Source organism: Miniopterus natalensis, chromosome 16 (assembly GCF_054644295.1).
Source record: "Miniopterus natalensis isolate mMinNat1 chromosome 16, mMinNat1.hap1, whole genome shotgun sequence".
Lineage (NCBI taxonomy): Eukaryota > Metazoa > Chordata > Mammalia > Chiroptera > Miniopteridae > Miniopterus > Miniopterus natalensis.
Window position 1 is genome coordinate 26,821,937 of NC_142096.1, and position 22,908 is coordinate 26,844,844.

The following is a 22,908-nucleotide window of genomic DNA, read 5'->3' on the forward strand; positions in this document are numbered from 1 at the left end:
CCCCTCCTTAAAATACATCAATGAGGAAGCTTTCACTAAGGGAAATGACAGAATTACACTTGAAGGGATGCAGAAGAATAAAAAGTATTATGGACACCTGGGAGTCAAGCTCCCTTCCCCCGTGTCTCAACATTTCTCAAGAGAGGCCAGGTGGCGACTATGTGGCCAAAAGGTGGCCTGTACTCTAGGGCAGCAGATGGTTTTGCAAGCCAGCTCTGGCCACCTGGTAGAGCCTTTCTGAGTGACGCTTGGAAGGTCCTTAGGTTGCATCCAGGCTCAGGTAGCAATATTCTAATCACCCGGCAATGTGTGCCATGGGTGCAGAAGGGGGCACGTGAGCTGTGTTCCGGCGACAGCTACAGCATGAAGCCGTCTTCTCTGCCACCAAACAGCAAACCAAAGTCTACGTTCTGCGAAGACCAACCACCCGTGACCCCTGAGCTTGTGCGCGCCCCTCTGCACAATCCCACTTCATACTTAATTCTGCGCTGTCCCCTTGGGAGCTCACGGTCCTGCACACGCCCATGACTGTTTCAGAGAAAGCTGACGTGTAAATGACCCAGTCACGAGCATTTTGAGGCCTAAGAAAAATTAAATGGCAGCAGGTGTGCCATTTCTGGGACCACTCACCTTTTTTGCTCCCTGTTCTTCTTCCACACCATCGCCTATGACAACGTACACCACTTTTCTTCCAAACCTTTGAATTATCCTCTCGAAACAGCTTTCCTTTCCTAACGAGCACAAATAAACCATAAAACATGTAAAGTCCGGGTAACGCAAGTGTTGCAGTGCTTGAGCTTTTTATTTAAAATGCTTTCTTCATGCCTCTGGTTCCACTCTCACCTACTTGTGCAAACTAGAAGAGAGCTTTTACATGCCATCTGGGTAGCACAATAAATTACAAACCGTAAATTAATTACCCCCGTGATGTCCCATCCCTTGAACTTGACCATTTTAGTACTCTTTCCCCCAAGGACTCGTTTATTACAAAGCAGGTTCTAGTCAGTCACAGGACAGCATCTGAGGGGGTGAGCAGTCTTTTGCAGTAGTGCTTTTTCCCTACAAGCTGAGAGTAAACAAAGGCATGTCATTCTGGCAACAAATTTTAACTTGATTTTAAAAAATGTTCCATGATCTATCAAACTCTGCAAATCACGTCTGATCCAACGGCTATTAAGAAGGATGTCAAAGGTGGAGAAATCAAACACTGGAATGAGCTCATCCGTTCATTTTCAGGTTGGGATTCTACTGGAATTGAAGACACCCCAAAGCCTAAGACGTTTGCCTGAAATATTCTCATCAACCTGTTTCTGAAATAAATGTCAGGTAATTTGGGGCACTTCAGGGTAATCATGCTTGCCTTCCACAGACATCTAATGTTCAATAAGGCCCCTTCCTGGAGGAGAAGAGGGTCAAGGTAACAGAATACCTTTATCTACCTTTCATCTTTCCCATGTCATGACTCGGTTGGGGCTCCCGTGGAGGCTACGCTGTCAGCACAGCCTGCTCTTAATGCAGCCATTGTTGCTTCTCAGAGAAGAAGCTGATGCTCCAAGTCCAGGGCTGCCAATGGGGTCATTTTAATGGACAATGGGGCAGTTTATAGTTTTCAAATGTGAATGGCTGAGCGGGGCCTGCATCTCTTTCAAATGAGGATCAGATATACACGCGAACAAATTGCTTGTTTGCTTAAACAAATGTCTGCTTTATATTTGCATTTTGCACTAAAATCTCTAGTTTGCATCTGGCAGAACGAAACAGGGCCAGCCTTAGTCAAAGGATGTCATTTCAATGCTGCTTTAGTCGCCCACTAAACTGTGAAATGTTAAGTCACTGTAAGAAACAAATACGAAGTGCAATTTTCACTGCAAAAATATACAACCCAGAACTTGGGTGTCATGAAACTCTTTTCCGCCTTGGAGGGAAATGTTAGCAGGCTTTTTGTAAAGTGTCCTCTTCGAGGGAAATGGAGAGCTAAACTCAATGTGTTTTTAAAGGTGAAGTTGCGGTGAACAAAATAATTCTCACCTGTTTGCTGTCTCCTGTAGGCTTCACTGCCATGTAGACATTTTGTACAGAAAGGATTAAAAAACTGAAGCTATCGGAGGTTAATTTGAGGTCTTGTCTGAAGTTTTCATTTGGATCAATGCATTTTGTCTGAAAGAACACCATAGCTCTGCTACATGAGACACTAGTCATCTCCTCCTATGACTCTGATATTGGCGTACACAGAAAATTCTTAGGTTTTCTGCACTAGTTCCCACATTATATCTCATTTTATGGCAAAATTAGACTAACTATAGGAGTTTCAATTTCTACTCTTCTTAATAAAAATATCATAGAAATGTGGCCCTACCACTTGGGTTTTAAGATAATTTCTACCATATTTTTAAAATTCTAATTTGTATTCTGTGCTGAAAAAAAAATAAAGTCCAATATATCAAACAAAATGCCCATTAAAAATTCTTACTTGTTATAATTTCCTAACATTTTCAAAGTACTTGAGATTAAAGTTCAACACGCATGACATGTAATTACACTACTTGTTCTTCTGGGAAGTAAGGCAATACCCCTCCTGTCCCATGTGCTTCTTAGGAATCCGTTTTGACTTTCATGTGCTGTTAAACTTTTACCTTGGACCCCTGTTTACAAAACACAATATGACTCCTCTGTATTGCTCTAGAGGGGATTAATACCTGACTTAACGTAAACTGACGGCTATTCTTATGGAATATGAGAACAGATAAAAATTTAGTTTTATTGGGCTACTAGGAATTCTATTCTATTTGATAAATTCCTTTCTTTCTTATAAGAATTTTCCAGCATTCTCTTCTTAGCCCTTTCCAGGAGGCATCAGTCATTATTTCCAACTTCACAGAGCTATCTGAGTATCACATAGGCTCTTCAAACTCAACATGGATAAGATCACACCCTTATCTTTCCAATCAAGTCTGATTTCCCCATCAATTAACAGTGTCATTATTGACTCAGTTGTCTAAAACCTCTGTATCAGCCTTCTTCAGAATAAACAACCATTTACTTATACATTTCATTCAAAAAACACTTCCTGAGCACCTACTATGTGCTGGGGACTAGAGCTACAATGATGAGAGAGAGACAGACTCAACTATCTGTTGGGGAAGTCAGACTATAAACAAATAACTATACAAACAAGTTTTTAGCCATCACTTAGCAAGTACTTTGAAGGAGAAGTGTGAAAGTGTAGTCAGAAGGAGACTTAGACTTACAGGGATTCCATTTTTGCCCCTTTTGCTTTAGAGCTGAGCAGACAAAAACAACCTTTTTTCCACCTACCAGGATACTTCTCTCCCTTCCCCAGGACTCACTAAAATAGCATTCATCTCATTAGGGTGATATATTAGTACACTCATGACTGGACACAAGTCTACCTTTCCAGCTTCAGCTTACCATGAACGCTACACACTAGTGACCACTCACAAGTCCCTCAGAAGGGAACATGTTTAATTTCTCTGTCCCTTTGCTGTCACAAGCCCATCTGCTTAGTATACTCATATTTACCCTTCTATACCCAGCTCAAATGTCATTTTTTCCCCTTTAGCTTTCATTAACACTTGCCCTCTGCCTTCTCCTGGGTGGAAGTAAATACTTCTTCATGAAGTGCATGTTCAGGCAATTAGTGGGAGGACTCCCTAGGGTGTGGAAAGGTGCCTGGACCTTGGAATCAGAGATCTAGTTTGTCCCTTGTCTTTACTAGTTATCAACTTGAACAATTTACTTAAGTCTCTAAACTTTAGTTTACTCATTTGTAAAATGCCAAGGTTATGAAGATTGATTTTAATATGTAAAATGCTTAGTACAGTTCTGGGCTTCTAATAAATACTTGATAAATGCTCATTTACATATTCATCATATTATAGTTATTTAGCTGTCTGCTTCCCCTGCTAGATAGAGAATTCTCTAAGAGTAAGAGCCATGTCTTTTTTTTAATCCTACTTTTTTTCTGCCTTGGTTTGTATTCTAACTAAATTTCACTTTAGTCTTCTTTCTCCAGCTATGTTTCCTTTTTGCCAGAACTTAATTTTTTTTGTATCCCCATAACAAAAATGAGAACTCAGTGGTTTACACATGTTGAATTAAAATTAAGCAAAAAATAGTTCCAGCAATAATAATTTAAATAAAGCTGTTATTAGAATTATTTCATTTCTATTTTGTATATTTCTATACTACTATTTGTTTTAGTTTGTAAGATATTTTTGTGGATGTTGCCTGAAGGAAAATAAGAGAATCCAGAACTGATGCTGAGTTGACTCTAGCTAAAATGTGTAGGTCTTCATGGTAGCCAGTAAAGTGGAATTTTCTAAATAAAACACATGGGTTATGATTTATATTTCTCCTGATGTCTAAGACCAATTTTGACAATAAAATTGGTTAAATTATTCTTCTAGTTTTTTGGCAGCTAGCATTCTGAAAAAAAAAAAAAAAAGTCAATTTAATGCCTTCCATTTTTACTAGCCTGAGGGAGAAGAGTCGATTGTAATACAAAACAAAAGCAGCTCACCTATTTTAGTTGCACTGTAAATATTTTCTATTGGAAAGACAATTCCTAATCCATAGAGCAGGACTTTCGCCAATGCTGGAATAAGCTGAGTCGTTGTTACTAAAATATTCACACAGTTTGTCCTTTGAGAACAGAAAGAAAAAAAAAAAGACTTGAAAAATAAATCTCTACAATGAACAAGCAAGAGTACAGCTCTTTTGCCAGCAAAGGCACCATGAGTGGCTGGGGGAGAGCTTACCTGGAGTGAATGAGCGTGAGTGCTTTCAGGGCCAATGTCAACCAGGAGTCCGTCAGGGCCTCGATCTCAGCCCTCAGCTGCAGCCAGGCTTCCCTCTTGGCTGGACCAAGCAGACCTGTGGATTTAAAAGCACATGTACTACTTCCTTACCAACATCTCTTCTCAACTTTATAAATAATAAACATTTAATGCTGCTACTACTGTCACCCTCAAGCATTATAGTGTACTGAGTCATTTTTCACATGTTAGCTTTCATTTGACAAGTATTTAGTGCTGTAGGAAACATCTCTTGACTGTGCATTCCTAGCATCTCTTCTTCTGTTACAGAGTCATCTTTTGGGGGAGCCTACTCACACCCATCCCTCTAACCATATAGTTTGGAACAAGCCACCACTATTCTCTGGTTTCCAGGTAGGAGTATGACCATGGCTTGACCAGTGAAAGTAGGTCTTGGAACTTTTGCTGCATCCATTACGAAAGACATTTCTCCACCCAATGTAGGCACTGGTCGCATATAAACCTGGATGGACCAGTGGTCATCTTTGCCACCTTTTGGGAGGGGCTGACCTAGAATGACTCCTAAAGGAAAAAATTAGAGAAGAGGTTCCTGATGGCATCATTCGAGCACCTGCATTTAGCCAGGTTGGAAACCAACACCACCCCTAAATTTTCATTATGAAGCCAATGTATTCCCTTTTGCGCTAAAGCTATTTTGAACTACAGTGAAAATATCCAAACTAATACAAGCATCTACTCCGTAGAAGGAGCTCTTTATACACCATCTCAAGTCATCTGTGCAAAGGTTGTTAATCCACTTCATTGGAAGGACAACTGAATGTCAGAGAGGTCAAGAAACGTACTCCAGGTCACGCGCCTACAATTAAGTTATGGAGCCAGGACTAGACTAGACTTGCCAGGGCAGCTGGCTCTAGTCTCATATTCCTGTCACTAAATCACAGCAGAATAATCACCGGTCAGACAAAACTGCTCTAAAAAAAAGTTATTATATCCAAAAACAGCATGACACAAGTGTGTGTGATACTCTGAGAATTTTATCTAGACTGTCTTAACTAACCCAGTGAGACACTGGTGACAGTCACTTGCCTCCGACATTATTTTTGTAGGTGTTGTAGATCTCTTTTACTCGTCTGTAGCGGAAAGCCAACTTTCTCATCCAGTCTACACCGCCGCGCACGCCGGTTGCCAAGCACAGATTAGCGCTGGTGGCTGCAGCAGGGAAGCCATCTGTTCCAAAGTTATATGTGCTATTTAGATGCAAGAAAAGCCCAAAGTTAACCAAAGAAAGTTTATCTTAATTAGCCGAGCAACTAAACTATAAAAGGGAGTCAGTCACTTCACATTTCTACGTGCTCACCTTAGGTCTTGACCATTGTCATCTGAAGAGACATCATCTATATGAACTTGGTCACATTCCTAAAATGCAATTAAAATGCTACATGTCATTTTTCAAAAAGCATTTACTTTTTTTTTTTTTTTTAACCACAGACGACTATTTAAACCCCCCACAACTTTAATTGGACTGTTTTCCAACTATGTCAATCAGTAGGTGGCAGTCTTGTTAAATTGACATTTTTACCTACTTCAGGTCCTCTTTTGATATAAGCAGCAAGCATGTCATTAAGGACTACTGCAATTCAGCTGCAGAAAACAGATTTTTGTGTTTAGAAAGGAAAGTGATTGAAAACAATTAGCATATGTGTTCCATAAACCTCAGGTACCTGAAGACATCATGCTGCTCAGAGCTGATTCAGTCAATGCCTTCGCATAACTGAAACCAGACATTTCGGCAAATGTAACATGCTAGAAAAATTAAACCTGATGCTAACTGCCAATGAAATTATGACCTCTGATTGCTGTCGAGCCACACACCAACACAGCCCCAGGCCAGTGTGCTGAGGAGCCCAGACAAAAAAATCTGTTACTGGTTTGCCATTGATTTGAGAGATGTGAGTTTTATTCTCTCTCTCTCTCTTTCTGTGTGTGTGTGTGTGTGTAAGTGTAGGAGGAAAAAAGCATGGGAGACTTCATAACCTAAATAAAAACAATCAAGCCATGCAGTGTTTATTTACTTATTTTTTCCTCCTATATTTTACTGTTTCACTCGTATTATGTATTCATTTTAAGCATTGGGTTTATGAGTTTATTACAGAAAAATGTTATTTGAACAGACCCGATTTTTAAATCCCAGACCATGTGTAAAGTCTTTAGGAGGCCGTAACTGTGGGCTGAAGCTGTACTGAACCAAGTTCATGTTCATGCACCTGTTAGCACATGAGGAGCCGCACCTTTCCACGGGGTCCCCAGCCCGAGCATGCATAGTTGTGGGAACGACCGATCTCACACAACTCAGCAAAGCAGAATTCAACAAACATTTGTTGAACAAATGAAGGCACAGTAATTTAGAGACAGACAAGGTCTCCAGTCCAGAAACAAGTAACACACACTTGGCACGCTTTAATATTTCAGTCATGAGTCTTCTCTCGGCAGTCGGGCCCCAGATACCCCAGAGGCCTTCAGTATACTTATTTCCCTTAAAAGTTTTAGTTCAAAAATGCTATTAAGAGAAATTTCCAGGCACACATCCTATATTTTAAAAGGGTCTTCTGATTAAAGGTCTGGTCACATTTCTGTATATAGTTCATTTTATAAAATCCAGCCTATGCTCATAGTGCTTAACATTCAATTTGCAACAAAGATGACATTCGCAAAGCGCCCACTGAAACAGAAGGTGTATTTTTATGTTGCCGGTTCCTTCTGAACAAATTCTTTGCTCTCCATGGATTTGTGAGGAAGGGAGCAGGAGATAGAAGTGGAAGGAAACTCAAACCAGCTGTTGCTTAACAGAATTAAAACCCTGACCCCAACCTCTTCTCTAAAGCATCTATTTTCCAGGCAACCCGCTCCCAGCAAGAAGCGAGTTCTAGGGAGGAAAAGACTTTGACCTTGTAACCCTCCCCTGCTCTCCTGAGGTCTATAACCTCCGATAAGAAAAAAGGAAAAGCAAGTCCAGGAGGCCTCACATGTGGACGGTGAGTTTCACATTTGAAGATCAGGCCGTTTCTGGAAAACATGTTTGGGAACTTCTCAGGGTTATTCATTTAATCGTCTTTCAGAAGACGAATGCTAGTTGTTTTTTTCCAACAACATACTTATTCTGGCTTTGAAGAGTTTCTAAGTCATGAGTAGAAGTTTCTGCCATCTATCTAGTCAGAAATACAATTTTTAAAAATGTTGTTGGTAAATAACTCTTTTAGGGTGCCTGGTTAAGGTACAGAAAAGGCATACCTCAAAAAGCCTCCCCCAAACAAACAAAACCAAAAAGCCATAGTGATTCTCTCTCTTGGAAGAAAGGACAGGAGAAAGTTGAGGAGCTATATGAGGAAAAAGATACATGAAAAAGAATTGATTTCAAGGAATCCAAGTTGACCTAAAGTTACTAGGCTGACTCTGGCGTGGGGGGAATTCTTTGGGAAAGCGGGGTGTTAAGAGGCTTTTCTTAAACTAAAGCCCTTGTAAATCCCCATTACTAACAGAGCAGCCAATATCTAATAATGACTGTTAATGACTCCATTGTTGCTATTGTCCCCCCCACATCCTGTGTTTGTTTTCTCCTGCAGGCTGGATTGGAGACTTTTTGTCCCCAGGCTGAGGCCTCATTTGAGTTTTGTTCAATATCTTGATTAGCCCTAATTAAGTGTCAATACCAAACTCACTTCTCAGTGATTTGAGTAAAGCAAAGCTTGGTGGTGGCAACAAGGAAAGCCTGTAGTATGATTTTAATGACAACTGATGCAAAAATTCAGAGCATTTTTAAAAGGCCTAAGTCACACCTCAGGAATTAAAAACACACCCACTGTTAAATGAGTTTTTGAATTGTTGCTCATTTCACTTAACAGAAAAATACCAGATTGTACAAATTTCGAATTGATAAAGTATATACTGAAGATTCATTACCTATAAGCCTTTGTATGAGTTTACAAATAATGGTATAAATGTTTTGAGAAATATGCTGTATGTGTGATTTTAAGACATTTTTAATGAGAAACTATAATATTACTACCTTGATGCTTACCTACTAAAAACTTTAATTCCTGAAAAAATAAGAGACTATTGTGACACTGAAATACTTCACAGCAGAGCTGCGTGGGTTCCCTCTCACACTAGACACTGCCAGTCCCTGCATTCTGACCTCATGAAACTGTCTGCTCTGGTCTCCTCCGTGGGAATGAAACTCTCTCCACCACGGGGATGAAACTCCCCTGAAATGGTCTCATCTGTGGGGATGAAACTGCCCTGAAACTGTCTTCTCCTAGCGGATGAAACTCCCTGTCCCTCACTCTTATTCTACCAGAAGGCATCTTGTTTTTTGTTTGTCTTCTTAACAGCCTAATTTTAGGTTTTCATTTTTGCTTTCTGGACTTGGTTGTTTTTTAGTTGCCAAATTTGTTTTAAATCCAAAAATCAGACAACTGAGGGAAGGGAGCAGAAGGGGCTTGAACCACCGAAACAACAACAGAGTTTAAAGCCCCACTGGAAGGATCCAGACACAGAGGACGAAGATGGAAGCATTCCATACTCTTAGGTGCCAAAATATGTTCCTAAACCCTACTTTGGTGCTTAATACACAGAGGGTAGAACATATAGAATTCCATGGGAAAATAAGTTTCTACTCCAAAAAGACTGAATGTGCTGAAAATGTACTTTTGAAATAAACTTCCAAAAATTTTATGATTGGGTTTTAAGGAGCTCAAGTCATTCCTGAACCTAGGACAGCATTCACATGTCTAGGGGCCACCAGGGCCAGTTCAGCCAGTTTAGCATATTTTATGTATTAATCTGTTCTGTTGAGGCTTGAGATGCCCAAGGGACCCTTAACATGTTTCAGTGTCTGGCCTAGGGCCTCACCTGGGCAGAAGTAGCAATTCCCTGAACTCCTGGTAGATTCTGCACTCAACACCCATCCCTGCTGGCTAATGGGTGCCTTAGCTTAGAAAGGTTGTCACTTATTCAAGTATCCAATTATTAATGAGCTACTATATTCTAGATGCTAAGGACATACCATTTAACAGACAAAAGTCTTTCCCATTTTGGAATTAACATTCTAAGGGAGCAGATACTCCAAAGCAAGAAAATACACAAAATGTACAATATGTCATACAGTGTTAAGTGCTAAGGAAGAAAAAATACAGCAGCAAGGGAAATGTGCAATGCTGTGGAGGTATCTAGGGCAAGAGCCTTGTAGGGCAAAGAAAGAACAGGTGCAAAAGTCCCGAGGCAGGGGAGCCTCCTGTGCTGGAGGGCGGGGTGGGGGTGGGGCAAAGAGGGCATTGGGAGGGGAAGAGTTAAGCAGGCTGCCTGGTAACAGCAAGGGGCGTGGCTTTTGAAGTTTAATCAAGTTATGAGTCCCTGCCCTCAAGGCACTTACAGTTCACCACAAAAGACAGAAGTTAATTAACACAGGCGATAACCTCCCGCGGTGGTAAATGCTGCAGAACCTCCCAGGAACCCAAAGAAACATCCTCCTGCTGAGTGGCTGACTTTTATCAGTCCAAGAGGGTGGCGGAGGTCTGAGAAACTGAAGTTATATTTTGCTAGATCAGGGAGGGACAGCAAGGCCCACAGTTTATCCTTGTTGCTTCTGCGATGAAAGCAACTGAATAAAGAGATTAATGGTGAACTGCTAGAGATGGTTCAAAATCACTGAAGCTGTGGGAACAGAAACAAAACATAGCTCTGTGAGCCCTGCCTGTCAGTGCTGGACCTCTACTTCTGATAGGGGTGGGGGTGGGGGTGGGGTGGGGGTGGGGAGGTGGCACTCAATGGAGAAGCTGTCCTCGCTAGGAAACAAACCTGACATAGAGACAGAGAGGAACTACGCAGCTCCTGAGCCCTGAGAGCTGAGAGGGAAGGTTCTTGAAGATAGTTTCCTTTACCCCTCAAATTACAGATGCAAGAGCTCGTATGGGGGCTGGCGAGGGATCCAAGATGGGGAAAAAAAGTTAGTTTTTGTTAAGGGCCTTCCAAAGGGATGTCGAAATCAGCAACATGTTTTGCACAGAGGCTCTGTATCAAGTGAACAGGAGAGGGGTGCATACTGGATGCACATACACCCATACAGCACAGACAGATCTAAGGAAGACTCGGGGCCAGTGCTAGGAAAAGTTTACAAATCACCCAAATTACATGTTGTATTAGGCCTACTGTTCCCAGGCTGAGGCTGGGTCCTCCGTTTTCCAAGGTCCTACAGCACAGGGATATGCCCCCTGCTGACACTGATCAACAGTGTCCCATGTGACACTCTGTATCCCTTGATCATTAAGATCACATTTTACACTTCTGTGGGTTTTCTGCAGACTCCTATTTTCCACACAGACTCCTATTTTTTGTTATGTTACTTATCTGTGGTGAAACAATAGTATTTAATGTTATAACCTATTTTACAGATATAAAAAAAAGAACACTCAGAGAAGTAATGCAAGGCAAATGCTGAGACGCTGGGTCTCTGACCCCCCAACTCACTGTTTCTTCCCAGGCCCTGTGAATTTCACACAAAGTAAACAGCTGCACTCCGTGGGGTGGCTGCGACCTAGGTCCTTTGTGGCTTTTCAGTTGTTTTGAGCTTAGGGGACTCCAGCTCCCACACATATCCTCCCCTGTGTCTGCCCCACTCCTGCCTGCCTGTGCCCAGCATTTGTGACCACAGCCCCACCCCCAGCCTGGAGCTCAGAAGGGAGCCCTCTTTCCTCCAGTAGAACCCCCACCCTTCTCAGCACCAGGCCTTTAAACAGTTGGCACTTCGGAGGAAGGCCATTGCGGTAGCCTAGCCGAGTCTTTGCCAGGGGTGGAAGATACCAAGCACAACTGTAGATACGGAAGCATAGGTATTAGTGTGACTTTGACTCAGCATGCGCCAAACAGGAGGTCTGAGGCCCAGGAACAAGGATTTGGCCACAATCAGGGCAGACGGCCACGATCAGAAAGGCTCTCAGGTGGTACGTGCAAACCTCCGCTCTACACCACGGACCCCTCCAGTCATCATCCAGATAAACACCATGAGCCAATGGACCAGGGCGTACCCCAGGTGGCCCCCCTTTATGTTCCCTGGCCTGTGCTTCGCAGAGGAGAAAAATAAAATTAGCAGCAAGCTTCAGTGACTGGCAGCCCTCAGCTCCAGATATCTAAGTGCTCGTGGGTAAGAAAATGCCCACGTGGACGGTGGGAGAAGCGGCCAGCACGTGGAGCAGCCGAACCCCGGCTCTGGTGCTGCGAGTGGGAAGAAAGCCGCATGGGGTCCGACCTCCCCGCCTGCGGCAAGGGCAGGCGCGCTCTCAGAACTCTGGGTGCGCTGTTATTCTGCCTTTTTGGTCGCGTCTGTCATTATTCTTGGCACTGCGACTCAAGCTGACCTTTTTCTGATCCATCATCATCATCTAGGGCCTTCCAGGGCCGGGCCACAGACATGTTCTTTTGGACCAGGCCCCAGGAATAACTCCGATTTTGTACAGCGCTCATATGCAAAATATTAAGTTATGGCTGAATTTTTCTGCAAATATTTATTCTGCTTTGATACCGTAGCGGTTGTACTTTTCCCCCAAGACGTTCACTTGTGCCATAATTATGTAAAAATACACCCTACCATTCAAGTTAGTTTAGGAAAATTAATAAAAAGAATTAAGACAGTCACAATGGGTCTCACTCTCTGCGCCAAGCACGGTGACGTAGCAGCCAGCGTGCTGAGGTGCTGCACCCCTGAACACGACACTAGAAACATAAACGCCATGTAAACCTGAAGTCTTTGAATAAACAGAGACTCTGAGAAGACTCTGAGGCCGGCTGCATGTTATGAAACGGAACAATATGAAAATGTTACAAACACGTCTTGGGAGAAGGTGAGTTATACAAGCCCAAATTCTGCTGACCGAGGCTCTATTTGCCCCATTTTCTAAATTTACCCGGAGAAAGTTAACACCATTCTGCCAACTAATTGTTTCAATACCTTCCTTTACAAAGTAAAAATGGGAGGAGAAAGGAGTTTCTGGAGAACAAGCTGTTTCATCCTGTCGCTACCTCAGTGTATCTGCTGAGACCAGCTGGAGGTGGCCAGGGCGGAGGGAAGGACAGTCAGGTCCCCTGTTCCCCCATCTGTCATCGAGCAATTATATCTCCTACTCCAACTCCCCACTAAACAGTACAGATACGTGCTGGATACCTCTGACATCTACACGTTACTAGAAATAAGTTTTCCTTTTATTTCTAAACAAATGAAAGGTTTAATTAGACAGAATACAGGAGTATTTCCAGTATGTTAGAGAGAAACTCACACCGATTGCCGGAAAGCTTTGACAAGTGGTCAGCAATGCTTCAAAAGGTAAAGGGGGGAAACATTCCCCTGTGGACCTGCCCACACTCCCCTCTTTCTCACAGAAGATCGAAACCGTACATATGGCATTACAGGGCGACCAGGACTAGAGTGACAGAGCTTTGAAGGGAGTGATTTCCACAGTGGCTTTTGGAAAAAACTCCTGACTCCCTGGATATTTTTATCATTTCTTTGGAAAAAGAAGGTAACATGGGTCATCCCTAGAGATTCCACGTGATTCAGAAATTCTATGTAGGGGCAAAGGGTGGTCAAGAAACAAACCATTTGGTGGGAAAGAGGTGAAGAATCCTGCTTCAAATTCACTGACAATTAGATTCCGTACGTCAGGCTCTGTGGTTAAGAAATTCTGTCCATGAGCTAGTACATTTGCAGGAACCAGGTTTTTACTTGCGGATTTCTCTCTGCACAGTGGAGACTTCAATCAATGCCCTGTGTATTTATACTTACTGATGTGCAACGAGATCATTACAATGTGCTTTCTAAAAGTGTATCTGAGCCCTCGCCCTCGACAGACCAGACATAATAAAGAGCTTTTGCACTGCGGTGCTCAGGTGCCCATCCTCACGACTGGCCAAGCCTGCGGCAAGGCCACGTGGAGTGGCAGGGGCTGGGCTCACAGCCCCTCAACTGTGGCACGGGGCTGGGCTGGCAGGGCCTGGTGCCTGTCTGGGGTGCACGTCCTGACCTTCTGGTTGCCCTCGCTTTCCCAGCACAAAGCTTCCTTGCAGAAGAAAGGGGGCAGGTTTCCCGTGGCTAGGCACAGGGGATGAACAAAGGGAGGTTTTGAAATCTACTCCATTACTTTTGACAATTTGGGGAAATGCGAGTTGGGGAATTAAAACATACCTGGGCAAATTTAACTTTAAATGTCCACTCTACTCAGCGTAGCATCGGCACCAACACGAATCGTGAGCCAATATTTAAATATCCCGATCTGTTTTGACAGGAACAGGATGACACAACTATAGAAGCCAACGGGGTGAAATTTCAAATCTCAAAAACTGCTAAGGGGAGTTTTAACATCTATGTTTGCGATTTGGTAATGAGATGCAACTTGTGGAGATGAACCCTGCTTTTAATGATTATTTCTTACTTACAAAGCAGTATTTTAATATAGTTAGTGTTACAATATCCTGTAGGGATTATCTAAATGAGAGAGATATTTTACTAGACTATGTTTACATTAGCTAGATGTAGGTGCCTGTACTCAAAACCCAGGATTTGAATGAGAGCAGTTTCAGCAAAGGTAAGATATTAGTTATTTCGATATCATTCTGCATAGACAAATGTTCATAAAATAGAGAATACAATCTTTACTGAAAGTACCTGCAGATGGCATATTAATGCAAAAGAGAAATGGAAGTGCTTAAGCTATGCATTCACCTATGCACGAAGTTATGGTAAATATTTGATATTACTAAATGAAACTTTATAGGACAATCAAGCTTATTATTAATGATAATTAAAGAAAAGATGAAAAGCATGTTTTTAAGCATTGTAGTATTTTCTTATACTACATTTCCTTTTAAAATGTGCTCATTGAAAATGAGATGTCATGATAATATCACTTGAGCGTGTCGTCAAAGAATTCCAAAGCAATTACATGAAGATGGAGCCTTCCTAGTGAGCCGTACAGTGTTAATAAATATATGTCAGCTCCACTCTGCTTGGGGTTCCTTCTTTCTCACCATGAATACCTTCTTTACCACATGATTATATTAAATATATTTGTCTTTATTCACACTCTGAACTTTAGGGTGAGGGAAAGAAAGCTTTACTAATGAAAGCCAGAAAGAATTGAAAATAAGCTTTCAAAAGAAAATGGGCTTATTCAAAATGGTTCAATGCTGTGTCTTTAAAAGTAATGGATTAATTTAATTGATAATCATAGCATATATTAAATTTGATCTAATGATATCAATACTTATAATTTAATTTTTTAAAAAGGTTAAATATACAGTGCATGCCTGGTATCTAATGCTAAAAGATCCATTTTTTATTGTTTAAGGAATGTTTTGTGCAGTAGCACAAGCCGTTCTAGTGCGTTCTAGACCCCTGCCACATGCTGCTCTATAAAGAAGGCTTATGCCCAAATGCAGAGCTTCATTTATGGTTCAGCTAATATCAGATTTGGCTTTTTACAAGTTTGTATAGGAACCAGTGAAAATGTTACATACTTTTGACTACAAAATAGGGCCATGCATTAGTGTTTGACAATATGTCACATTGTAGTACACAATTATCGTATAAATATCACATACTTTTATTGTATGATGTACATTAAAATAAAGTATCAAGAGGAAATAGTAAAGGCTGACTCTATACAGAATAATCCAGAACCTTAAAAAACAAGAAAGCTCAGCACATATCTACTACAAATGTAGAGTTGAACTACTCTTAAGAATGAGCCTTTGATTTACTGAAGTGATTTCTCAACCTTTGATGGGTTTGCTCATCGCTTTGCAAACATAATTTGTCACTGGCAGGAGCGTTCTTTGTAACTCCTGTCGCCCTTCTGTTAGATCTGTTAGGCCTGCTGAGCGTACCTACTACAGAAGAATTTTCCATAGTGGCACCAACTCCAGTCTTGCTGTGAATAATCACGGTCTCATAAAAATCATTTTTTTTATTGCAAACTTGCATCCAGAAGCATGAACAGGAAATCTTTTATCCTGTTCTGCAGTTCCTTTCCTTTAACCCTCCTTTAAAGAAAACTAAATAATGTACTAATTTGAAAAAAATGAATCACATACTAATTTATTCACAAAGTGTTTAACTAGAAGTTTCAATTTGCACAGAATGTTTCTGTTTTGATCACATATAAAACAATGAACTAAAGCTGTAATACTGAGTAGGTCATATTTTATATTTTAAGAGAAGTATTTTTTTTTTCCTGGAGCAATTTTTTACTCTAAAATTAAGTATCTGCAACAAATAAAGGTTCCAGTCCGTGACCATTCCATGTCTATTGATTCATCTTTATTTAACTGCAAACCGTATGTCAATACAATTCTTAGAAAAATCTTTGAATGTATTTGGCTTTTTAAGTCACTTTTTTTGCAGGGGTGGGGAGTGAAGTTAGAAAGTTTAAAAGAGATCAATTTATCAATTTTAGTTCACTTATATAGCCAGATGATTTTATAATGATAAGAAATACTCGATTTTGTATAAAAGAAATATGTGGCTCAGAATAACATTCTTAGTAAGTTAATAAACGTCCTCCCAGCCGATTTCCTCTGCCACATAATTATTATTGACTCCAGAGAGAAAAGTATGCAGAACCGGACATTGGCACTTAAAAAAAAAAAAAGGTTCCCCTGGAGCTGCAGGAAGGTTCCATCATCACCTCCTCTCACTGTCAGCCCCTCGTGGGGGAGAGAGGACCTCCGAGGGGGCACTTCCTTACTTTAAAAGTTCCTTTCTCTTCTAAGTATCAGTGGGTCTGAAATTCCAGTCCCTGAAATCATTCCTTTTGAATCTTCTTTTATAAGATGAAGACTTCAGGTAATGGGACATTAGTTAAGCTCCATAACTTTGGTGTGAACTGTCCTATCTGCTAAATTTCCTCCAGCACCAGGAGCTCTGGGGTGCCCCAGACCACTGGGTGTCAACAGGGGAGGGGGAGAAGGCGTAGGGGCCAGAAAGGAAAACTAAGAAAACATTTTGTCCACACTCAGATCCTCACTCCCTAGAAAACGACCCCTTTTCCCATGATTTAATTTTTAAAGCAACAAATAATCATGTTCTGGTTATTTATATATAATTCAGGAAGATGCTATATTATATACCACAAATATGGTGTTAATGTTATATACGTCATATATTAACTATGGAAATACCTCTAAAAATATATCAGACACACATTCTGTAATCTTCTATTCATTTGTCATGCATTCAACTGATGACTGGCCGCCTACTTACATACCAGGCACCCAGCACGCAAAAATAAATGAGATGCAGGCATTTCCAGTAAGGCTTTGTAAACATGGGGAAGAGCTGGAGAGAGAGGGTACAGGGGAGTGTCGCTATAATTTTCTCTTGGGGAAGGCAGTGAATTTCTTACACAGCTATGAGGATGGAAAATGGAATTCATCACATGTCTACTACTCCTTTCCACCCGTCCTGTGCATCACCTGATTCAGATACATTTTTCTCAAAGTGGGTTCTGCTCTATCAGCAAATACAATTTCCAATGTTTGGAGTATAAGCTTCTTGGGGACAGGCAATACGTATCATTCCTGTTTCTCTCTCTGTCTTTGACCCAGAAAGTATTGAATAGTGCCTTAGAAAAATTAAATTGGAAAGAATATATTCCAATGCCATTGAGCCTTGACCTTGCCTGTCTAGGCTGTCTGGCTGTCTGTCCTGCACACCCCATTCATACTGCATGTGCCTGCCAGCCTGGTGTCAGTCAGCCCAGCCTCCACTTCCTCCTCCAAAAGACGACAGTTTGCCCGTTGCTTACTGGATAGCCTTCTCTCTCCTCTTCTTCTGCCAAAACCATGTCCCCTGTTACCCTTCTATTGCTTTCTTTTCTCTCTCAGCCCCTGACGTATGCCTGTAACTCTGTCTACACAAGGATAGTGACAGTTGCTGAGGGCCTGCTCTGTCTCAGGCACGGTATCAGGTGTACTACATGCTATTTCCAATCCTTCCTAAAACTATACATTTGATGGATAAAGAAATAAAAACATGAGGATAACTTCAAAGTATCCTATCAGACAATAAACTCTGCGAAGGAAGAGAGAACTTTTCATGTGTCTTTTCTCCCTGTTTATTTTCTAAATAGGATTTTATTTCTGCCTATTTATTTTCTGTGTGGGCCAAGTACGTAGATGATACTGAATGAAACCTTCCAGATAGTCTGATAGCCAGGATTTAGTTATGAAAAAATTGATGACCCAATCGGAAGTTAACTGATAATGTTACTGCATTATGTCACCAAAGTGTTAAATACTAGTTTTATAAAAATAAATTTATTTTGTCTGATTATAAAATGATACATACTCATGTAGAAAATTCATGCAAAACAGAAAAATACATAAAGAAATCAACTTCAATTGCATCTCTCAGCAGTAACCACTGCTAACATCCTTCCACCATCCTTCCTGTCCTCCTGTTACTCAGTTATCCAAAGTTTCTCATGTTCCTCACAGAGCTTACATTTTAGTAGGGGATACACACTACAAAGACAGGTAAAAACCAGATACGTGCTTGGTAGTTACTTTCCCCTCCACTCAATATGTAATGAAGACCTTTTTATATCAATTAATCATCTATATTATCTTTTAAATTGCTGTATACTGTTCCATTTTATGCACGTTTCATATTTCTTTTAGCCAAGCAGTGGCTGAGAGTTCCCAATGTTTCTTTGGATTGTTAACTTCGGCAGAGCAACAATTATCCATTCTCCTTACAACCCTATGGGAAGCATCTAAAAACCCTGGGTGCATAGCCCAATCATTGCTGAGTAAATGTTTCCGTGAATATTCACTGTGATGCACATGCTTGGACGCATTTGTGGCATTCGGTTATATCTTTAGGCTATGTTATATTCTCAACTGATTTTGTTAATCACTCAGATCTTTGAGGCTTGTTCATTACGTACCTTCTGCTTAGAACTCTCTTCTCTAAAGCCCACCCCACACAGCTCTGTGGACTGCTGCTAGACCTTCGGTGGCAGTCTCCATGTCACCCTCATCTCTCTGAGGACTCCTACTTATGCTGAGCTCATGTCACTTCAAGCTCCTTGAGAACAAGATGACCGTCTTGCTTACTATCATCTCTAAAAACAGTTTTACAAAATTCTTCTGTTTCTTACCCCAATTTAAATATAAAGTTTTAAATTTTCTCTTGGATTCTGGAAATGCCCTTGTCAATTTCCATAGGGCCTTGGCCAGTTAGGTCTCTGGAGTGACTTCTGCTTCTCGCCATTTGAATAGGTATGTGGTTGTAAGTAGAATGAATTATTCATTTTTGCCATTTAGAATTTAAATAATTTCCCTTCTCTTTTAAAGGAAATGTTATAATGACTACTTTAAAAGGAGAAAACATTCTTATTTCACTACATAATCTTATCACACACATATGCTGAACACTATGTTTCAACTGTTAATTTTCCAAGCTATTCATTTTCTGCTTAGTAGAGACATCTTAGCTACAAGTCCAGTAGGACTGCATTAATATGTGTTTAAAATAAATAATTCCCACTAATTGAAATGGATGGCATCTCAGACATAAGGACTCCCTTTAACTTTCTGACAAAATGCCAATACAGGAAGATAATTCTTAGTCAATTATTTTTGAAGAGGCAAATAAATTTACAAAATCATGTTGATCAAAACCAGCATCCTCCCCCCCTGCCTGGCCCTCCACCTGCCTGCCAAAGGAGTAGCACACAATCGGCAGCAAGAAGGACCCGGGACCGAAAGCGTTTCCTTAGCGATGCCGTTAACATGCTGAACGGAACTGAGCCCAGATAGAGGCTCTATTGTAGCCGCACAGAAATGAGAGCCGTCTCCAGAGGCTGCAACTTAAACACACTGGGGGGAAGTTGAAGTTACAGGCTTTCTCTTGACTAGTCAATTTAAAAAATGAATTCCTTTCTCGACTAAGCAAACTTCCTATGAAGGTAAGCGAGTAAAATCTGGCTCGACAAAGTAGTGACTCTTCCAGATTGAAGATTAGCGAGCACCTGTCAAAATCAAGAATGTGGACGAAAGGCCTGTCATCTGTGACACCCAAAGGTCGATTTCACAGGATTTTAAAATAAACTGACAGCCACCCAGCCAACTCTGTGAAAGCTGCAGTGGAATTTCCATTCAAGGCGAGGGGAAGGCGCTCCTGCTTAGTGAGCCTCACCATGTGGCGGGCGCTGGGCCGGGGCTCCGGGGCCCTGGTATCTCCTAAGTGCTCAGTGTCCCCGTGCTGTCCCTGAAGCTGGGTAACACTGGCTGTGAGAAGGTCACGTCAGAGTGAAGGCTGAACTCGGGGGCTCCATTCCCGAAGCCTTCACTCTGCGCTCAGACCACACCGCCTCCCGCTGCTTCACTCACATAATAAACAGACTGCGCAAAACCAGGACAGTTTCACGCGTGGGCTGGTTAGCAGTCTGCTGCGATGACCACACGTGCTGCGATACGCACTTAGGAGTCTGTGTTTCCAAAAGAAATTTCACAAAGGGACCCCCACTCTGAGATCAGTATTCTTTTTCATTCAGTGCATCCTTCCTGGGAATCTTAACGAATTTCATGTTTAATTCTTAACTGACTTTGAGTCCAACTCTCTTTTCTGAGCTTCAGACCTGTACGCACAACTGCTCGCTGGAGTCTACCTGTATGTCCAGCATGGACGTCAGAGTCTACATCTCAAAATCCAACGTAGCATCTTCCAAAGCCAGTTAATTTTCCTATGGGTTTTTTTTTTTAGACTTTATTTTTATTTTTATGGTTACCTTATTGCTCAAGCCAGAAACTAAGACTCTTGCTTCCCTACCTCCTATGTTGACTATATTTCCTAATACTTCTAGGGGACTTTCTTAATAGCTTTCACATCTGCCCCTGCACTCTGTCCCCACAAACAAACCCTGGCGATTTCTCACCCAGATTACTGCCTCCTCTGACCTCATGATACAGTTCATCTCCATTCTCCAAGGGTCACCCTTGGCATTCATATGGAATCCGACTTCCTTAGCCGAGTGGACAAAGCCGTCCACGATCTGGCTCCTCGCCCTTTCCTATCTCTCGATTGCTCCACGTGGGCTCTGACCTTTATATTTGCTCAAACTCTGTTCCCAAATGTCACACACTCTCACACTAACTTCCTTGGGAAGTCATTTTTCTGACATTCTCCCTTGTCACCTCTCCCTGAATAGGGTCAGCCACCAGCCTTTAGATCTACTGCTGTCCCATGAGTCTCCATCACTGTGGAGAGCACACTGCGACACGATTGTTCCTCTGCTTCTCTGGAGGGCAGTGGACATATTTCGTCTCCTCCATGCACAGTGTCCAGAATGCAGCACATGAATACATTTATACCACAGGAGCTCTTGTCTTTTTAATGCAGGGGCTGCTGGAATGATATTTCTGTCTATTCAACAACAGGGATTTATAATCACATGTCTGTCCACCATCTGCCTGCCTGCCTATCTATTTATCTACCTACCTATCTCCCAACTTTTTCTAAACAGCTCCTAGGTTGCTTGAATAACTGCTGTTTGTAAGACACAGTGGGAAACAAAGCTTTCAAAGAATCCACCAGAGGAAACAGAGGTACTGGGCTCTGCTGTGTTACATCCGCGTGTGACACCACCAAGATGCCCATGAGGACCAGCTGGTGAGCAACTAGAGAAGTTCAGTGCAGTGACATTGGGGACAGGAAGCCCTCGTTGCCACCTGAGCTTTACTATTACCCAACCACTTCCATTCCATGTCCCACATGCGCAACCTGGAGATGGTAAGACTGAATTCACGGTGCTGGTGTTGGCTCAAAGCCGATGCTTTCTGACTGCCATGGGAATCGCTTCCCGTAAAGCCGCTGCCTGCCTGCCTCCTGCTTCGCCGGGGGGGGGGGGGGGAGACCCGCTGAGCCACAGGTGGAGGGGCCGCCCGGCTGCACCCAGGGAGGGGGCTCTGCTCCATGCCGCACGCGCAGCCAGCTACGCCCACGAGCCCTCCTTGAAAACATGAGGCTGGAATCGGACAAGGAAAGGAAAACCCGGCACAACCAGAGAAACACGTGTCTTTCTGACATGAAGCCAGTGTCCTCATTTCTAGGGAGGGACAGCATCGAGTGATGGGAACCAGCCACAGAAGCGCTTAACTGCCAGCAGTGAGCAGCCCCTCGTGAGGCTGGGCGGGGTGGAGGGTGTGAGAGCAGAAAGAGCATGAGGGCCCAGGATGGGACAGGACGGGACAGGAAAGGACAGGACAGAAGAGGACGGGACAGGATGATGCCTGGGACCATCTGCACTTGCAACTGAACCTGCCAATTTTGCTGTGGTTTCTGCTGGGATTTCTGTGGGAATTCAGATGGCAATTTGGGCAGCAAACCCCTTATTGTCTGCTGCCCTTCACCCCCGGCCCCTCCCCGAGGCACCCCCTCTTCCTCCGCAGCCGGTCCAGTGTCCAGGGCTCTCCATCAGCAGACACGCCATCAACCGTGGCAGCTGCTTCCTCCCAGCTTCGTGGTTTCCTCACCAAGGTCCTCTTTTCAGAGACACCTCCTCCTGAACATCTCAGCCAATTCGCTCCACTCCAGCCATGTCTTCTCCATTACTGTTTGATTTTCTTCATAGCTCTTATCTCTACCTGAAATTATTTTATTCACATATTTCCTACTTCCCCTCCAGAGTGCTAACTCCACAGAGTGAGTACCCTCGACTCAGTTATCCTCACATTCTTAGAAACTAGAACCGTGCCTAGACTTAATAGTCACTCAATAAATACTTATTAACTATTGAACGAAGGTATAAAGAAACAACAGGTATAAAGTGATTCAAAAATGCTACGAGCACCTAAGTTTTAGAGCATCACAGAGAAACAGCATTTATAACCTATCATCTGGACTAGCAACTTTTTAATATAATTATCTTCAGTTATTTTTTAATATGTCATAGATGCTAAAATCAGGATCATATGGTATGATTTCTTTTGTGACTGCTCATTTTTAAACTTGAAATTATATCATGGTGGCTTTTAAAAGTACGTTTCCCTCCAGTTTTTAAAATAT

At 42.1% G+C, this 22,908-nt stretch overlaps 1 protein-coding gene across 2 annotated transcripts in view; it reads right to left on the bottom strand.

The window, feature by feature from the left end:
• The window catches only part of EYA1 (EYA transcriptional coactivator and phosphatase 1), a 139,163-nt gene that overhangs the window by 15,498 nt on the left and 100,757 nt on the right, over positions 1-22,908 (bottom strand). For both annotated transcript variants that reach the window (XM_016216049.2, XM_016216047.2), the window contains exons 12-16: positions 6,154-6,212; positions 5,883-6,043; positions 4,779-4,893; positions 4,541-4,662; positions 631-731 (exon numbers count right to left, since the gene is read on the bottom strand). In XM_016216049.2, the coding sequence (XP_016071535.2) occupies positions 631-731; positions 4,541-4,662; positions 4,779-4,893; positions 5,883-6,043; positions 6,154-6,212 (558 nt within the window). The remainder of the gene's footprint in view (positions 1-630; positions 732-4,540; positions 4,663-4,778; positions 4,894-5,882; positions 6,044-6,153; positions 6,213-22,908) is intronic.